The sequence below is a fragment of the Delphinus delphis genome, chromosome 1 (genome assembly GCF_949987515.2).
Source record: "Delphinus delphis chromosome 1, mDelDel1.2, whole genome shotgun sequence".
NCBI classification, from domain to species: Eukaryota; Metazoa; Chordata; class Mammalia; order Artiodactyla; family Delphinidae; genus Delphinus; species Delphinus delphis.
The window spans coordinates 163,484,336-163,490,035 of record NC_082683.1 but is presented as its reverse complement, the minus strand read 5'-3'; the positions used below and the strand labels follow the sequence as shown (position 1 = coordinate 163,490,035).

The 5,700-nt window shown below is 50.2% G+C and overlaps 1 protein-coding gene across 1 annotated transcript; it reads left to right on the top strand.

Annotated features, from left to right (window-relative positions):
• Window positions 1–1,730: 1,730 nt before the first annotated feature.
• On the top strand, window positions 1,731–3,641 carry CCDC185 (coiled-coil domain containing 185). Its single transcript, XM_060010960.1, has one exon. The coding sequence runs from the start codon at window positions 1,731–1,733 to the stop codon at window positions 3,639–3,641; it is 1,911 nt and encodes a 636-aa protein (XP_059866943.1).
• Window positions 3,642–5,700: the final 2,059 nt, after the last annotated feature.

The following is a 5,700-nucleotide window of genomic DNA, read 5'->3' as shown; positions in this document are numbered from 1 at the left end:
ATCTCACATGGCAGAGAGCAGAAGGTCTGGTCCCTTCCTCTAATCCTATCATGGAGGCCCCACCTTCATGACCTCATCTAAACCTAATCACCTCCCAAAGGCCCCACCTCCAAATACCATCACACTGGGGTTTAGGGCTTCAACATATGAATTGGGAAGAACACAAACTTTCGGTCCATAACACATGTCTCAATTCAAAGTGCATTTCCTGAAAGGCAGCATGATATGGAAAGACAAGGGAACCTGAAGTCAAAACTTCCACCATTGACCAACTGATCTTTGGGGGAATCAGTTAATATGGCCAAGTCTCAGATTTGTCTTAAGGAAATGTTATCAGTTCTACTGGTCCTGCCTAGCTGGGTCACTGTGAAACTTCAAGGAGATGTGGGTGAAGAGGACTGGGGTCAGTAAATACTTAATTTTCTTCTTTAAGGATTGACCATATTTGGAGAATGTTATCCAGATCTGTTTCCTCATTACATCTCAGAGAAAGGAAGTGACTTAGCCATGATCCACAGTCCAGGATGAACACAACAGAACATAACAGAGGCATCGCCCCTCCCTAGCACTCTATCCTTTACCTAAACTGTTTTAGGATAACATTAATTCCATTCTTCTTTTCTAGGAATGTGTAGAAATTTTTGTAAACCCGTATATTAAACCTCAGAATTTGTAATTGAAGGCTAGAAGGACATCAAAATGATGTTTATTGAATGCATTAAGGCACTAAGCTCTTGATACATAGTTTCATCTGACCCTCAGGGCAGCCCAACAATGGTACTGTCACGGCCCCTCTTCCAGTCCACTGTTCCAGAATTTGAGGGTCAGGAGAGTTAAGTAACTAGCCCAAGACCACACAAGTGGAAAGTGGCAGAGGAGATTGAAACTCAAGTTTGCATGACCAAATCCAGTGCTTTTCCCATTAGCCCTGGGTGCCTCAACAAGAAAAATTAATCTCACAAAACTGGAGAAAGAGGAAAACAACAATGTGATTTCGGCAAGCTGTCCACTGATGTTATTTCAAAAATGTGCACTTAACATTCATATTTTGTCAAAAGCAGTAATTGCCATATTAGGAGAAAACAAATTAGTTTTTCTCTCTCTCTCTCTCTCTCTCCCTTCTCTCTCCTCTCTCCTCTCTCCCTCTCTCTCTCTCCCCTAAAAGTTTAAAAAGTACACTTTGGGCTTGCTAACTTAAAAGGGCAGAAGGATGGTGCAGTGAATTAATGTGCTTCCACGGCCGCTTCATTTGCATACACTGCAGAGGCGCAGAGACGCAGGGACCCCTGACTAAAGGACTTCCCCGCTACATTCCATTCTGGGGGTAACGCCTTCACCTGGCTACTTTTAAAATTCTGCTACTTTAAGGTGTACAAATGCGAGTTCAAATTCCTGCCTGAAACACCGGTGGGGGTTCACTACGCACCCTCAGCTTTAAGGGTCACCCTGTCTTTCTACAGCCTCTCCCCCCTCCCCCTCTCCTTCCCCTCCCCCTCCCCTCCTCCCCCGTCCTCTCACCGCTCGGGCGCTAGGAAGTCCCCAGTGGGCGAGGGCCGAGGGCTGCGGCAACGGCGGGGGGCGGGGGGCGGGGGGGCGGAGGTGCATTGTGAAGTGGCCACAGCGTCACAGGCGGCCCGGACCCCCGGGATCCGAGGGCGGGGCGGGTCTCCGCAGCGACCCCGTGAGGTCCCGGGACCCTGGCTCAGACGCTGGGAGCGCGGAGAGGGAGCATGGAGGGCTTCGGCCGCTTCTCCCCGCGGCCTCACTCGGACCTCTGGGAGGCCCCGCCGCCCCGCAAGGAGCGCGCATCCTCGGCGCGGCTGGGTGGGTCAGGGCCGCAGAGCGAGCAGAGCCTGTGCTCCCGGGCCGGGACTCCCCGAGAGGGGAGCGAGGCCGCGGCGCCCTGGCCGCACCTGCTCTACTCGCCCATCCCGCGGCCCCGCCGGCGCCGGTACCCGGACTTTCCGCCTGAAAGCCGCAGCCTGACCGACGTGGCCCGGAGGCCCCCGGACCACGCCAGGAAGCACCGGCCCCGCAGACGGCGCCTGGAAGACGCCTGGGGGGAGGCAGGTACCACGCCCCTGGAGCAGGGAGGCAGCCCGCCTAGCCCGGCCTGGCGGCAGCAGCAGCAGCCCCAGCTGCCACCGCAACAACCTCAGCCCTGCCAGCACCACCCTCCGGCCTGGGGAGATTCGCCCCCACCTTACCCGCAGGGAGCTTACACTCCCCCGAGTGGAACTTTCAGGGTAGAAAAGGTGCAGAGCAGAGACCAGTGGGCAGTGCCGGCCTGCAGAGGTCTCGGTCGCTGGTCCCTTTCCTCGGTTCTCACGAAGAAGTGTTCTGTGCCCTCCAGAGAGTTCGGGACGCAGTCAGGTTGCGTGTACATCCAGGAAAGATACCGTAATGATCCAGGGGAGTCATTAGCCAGCCAGTACTCCCATCCCTCGCTCCCCAGCAAGGCGATGCACAACCAGCACACCCAGATCCTCAAGTACAAGCTGGAAAAGGCAGTAATATCCTCCAGGGACCGGAAGATTGTGGCCCTGGTGCTGACCTGGCTCAAAAAGGCCCAGAGGATGCGGGAGCTGCAGCAGCAGGCGGCTCTAGCCTGGGAGGAGCTGAAGCGCTCAGACCAGAAGGTCCAGTTGACCCTAGAGACAGAGCGCCAGCTGCTGCTGCAGCAGAGCCAGGAGCAGTGGCAGCAGGAGAAGGAGTGGCACAAGGCTCGCCTGAGGCGGAAGCAGCGTGTCCGACAGCGGGACAGGCAAGCGACCTACACGATCCGGCAGGGGAGCAGGTGGAAGGCGCAGCTAGAGGACCAAGACAACCAGCGCCAGGAGAAGCTGGAAGGGGTCCCCTCTGAGGCCGAGACCAAGCACGGGAAGCAGTACCAGGTGCAGCACCTGCAGGAGCACGAGAGGAAGATGCAGGACCTGCGGGAGCGGAACAGCCTGCAGCTGCAGAAGAGGCTGAAGCAGGCCTGTCTAAAGGAGCATGTGCACACCACGGAGGGCCAGAAAAAGATCCAGGAGACCAATCTTAGCTCCCTAGTCAATTACCAGGCCCGGAAGGTCCTCATGGACTGCCAGGCCAAGGCTGAGGAGCTCCTCAGGAAGCTGTCCCTGGAACAGAGTTCCCAGTGGTCCCAAGATTTTCCCCAGGGCCTGATTAAGGAGCATCACCGGGAGCCGAAGGAGAAGGTCAGGGAGGAGGAGCAGTGCCAGCAGGTCAAGTGGTGCGCGGAAGAGCCCGAGGAGCAGAGGAAGGAGCACAAGCGGCTGTCCATGGAGCTCGCGGACCAGAAGATCCTGCAGACCAGGAGTAACGTCCACAAGAATATCGGTGACAAGGTGCAGCACATTCGGGAGCTCAACATCCTTCGGGAGAAGAATCATCACATCCTGAAGCTGAACGCCGAGAAGGAGGAAAAGTGCCACATCGAGGGCATTAAGGAAGCCATTAGGAAAAAGGAGCAGAAGACGGAGCAGATCTCGCGAGAGAAAGATGCAACCTTCGGTGAATTCCAAAAGATCTCCAGGGCCTCCGGGACAGACAACGTGAGAAAGTTTGCCAACAACTTCTTTGATCCGATAGGGCGGGAGGCCCAGGTTCGAGCTGGGCAGCAGGGAAGAGGCCACTGAGAACCTGACAACAAATAGCTTACAGCCCAGGCGGCTAGAAAGAGATGTGGCAATGTGATTCATTTTATAATCTGATTATAATTGAGCATTCATTTTTTAAAAGTACATAAAATAGCTGCAATTTCCTCTGATGAACTAGGTTATTGAGTCATTTGGATGGTTGAGAGGGTTGGGGTAGAAATTTGGAAATTTTAAGAAAATTACTTGCCTTTGTACATCTGGATTTAAATAGAAAATATTCATTTAGTTCTCAAGTAATCTTAGAAGCATATGTCAGACACATCTTTGAGGAACCAAAGAAAAACCTACAGTGGGGCATACAGTTCTGTGTCATGAGGTAAGTCTTTCCCTGTCCCAGAACTTATGAAAGTGTGAAGTGTAATGTACCTGTCATAAGAAATCTCCAAGAAAAAAGAGTGTGTGGGGGTAGGGGTGGGGGGAATTTCTGTAAACAAGTATATTTGGGAACACAGCATACTACAGCCCCTCTTGGGATTTCATAATGCATGTGAAATTTTTAAAGGCTCTGAAAAGTCTGGCAGTAAAGACACATTTGATTAACCTAGTGTTTTTCACAAACCACAGAACTCTTTTTTCTTGGATCTTTCCATGGGATTGATGTTCTGTGAAATATTTTTGGAAACAGCTCTCTGTAGATCCTCCCAGGCTGCACTTCTTTGGCCTTCCCTTCCTGTGTTAATAGGAAATATTTATAATTCCTTTAGCACTACTGATTGACTGCACCACCACAGACATGCTGTCCAAAAGCTCACTGAAATCTTTTGGTCCAATTCTTTTTTTTTTTCCCCCCTTTTGGTCAGTCTCATCCAGTCTTTTGGAACAAAATTCTATTAGAGTCCTTCTCTTCCCCTCTGTTTCTCCTCTGTCTCTTCTGAAGGAGATATGTGATGTCATTCTGTCTACCCACATGTGTCTAATTAACCTAAACAGTCTGAACGAATGGCTAAGCATGACTCAGGAACACGACATTTAAAAAATAAGGAGCCAGAAGCTAAGTAGAATTTAACCCATCACATCTCAAAGTCTCTATTGAAAAATTCTAAAGGTGTTCTTTAAATGCCCCTAATGTAACATTTGTCTTTCAAAAAAAAAAAAAAAAAGAGAAGAGGAAGTAAGCCCCACTGGAAGATTTGTGTCTTCTTAGTGTTTTTGAAATGACATGAAAGGTGACCTGGCCAGGGGTTTTGTTCAAAGGTCAGTGTGAGATCCATATTCTCATCTTACATAATGGAAACTGGGCCCACTTCCCTGCCGTAGTTCCCCGCTGTCTACTGTCCCCAAAGAGACCTACTCAGGCCCTCACTCCTTTGCTCAAAAGTAGAAAGGCCCGTACATCTTGGCTCAATTTCTAATCTTATTATTTTCTTCTCTTCACCCAAGCTAATGCTGTTCTAGCCAAATGCTATGTACATTCCCAGCATTCTAGGAAGGTGCTTAAAATATCTCAGACAGACGTCCCATGAATCTAACTCTTCCTCTTGACATAGGTATGTGACTTTGGGGAAGTTACCTTCCTGGGCCTCAGTTTCCTCATCTGTAAAATAGAATTATATTTCATACTTCAAAGGGATGTTGTGAGGGATGATTAAAATCATGTAAGGTGTCTGGCATAGTGTCCAGAACCTAATACACACAGTAATTAAATGTTGCAGTTGTTATTCTATTACTGGCTTTCCATTTTTGTCAATTCCATTCTCCCTATCTCACTGCTTTCTCACCAGCTGCCTCCTCCCATCATACCCAAGTCTGATTTTTCTGAGGTTAGCGCACATCCTGCCTCTTGTATGAAATGTGGGGCCTCCCTGGCTGCTCCATCTCAACATCAGCCTTCTTTGACAAGCCGCTCACTTTATGGCTTATTGAGCACTTAGAAATTGATGCTTCACTGGCATATCCATTTTTCAATCCCCATCTTGGCTTCCAAACTGGACTGCATGCTACTTAAGGCCAGGGTCATTATACCCATGCTTAACATGGTGGTCAATATATAGTCAAAAGCCATGAAGCACGATATTTTGACCCTATATCCATATCCCAT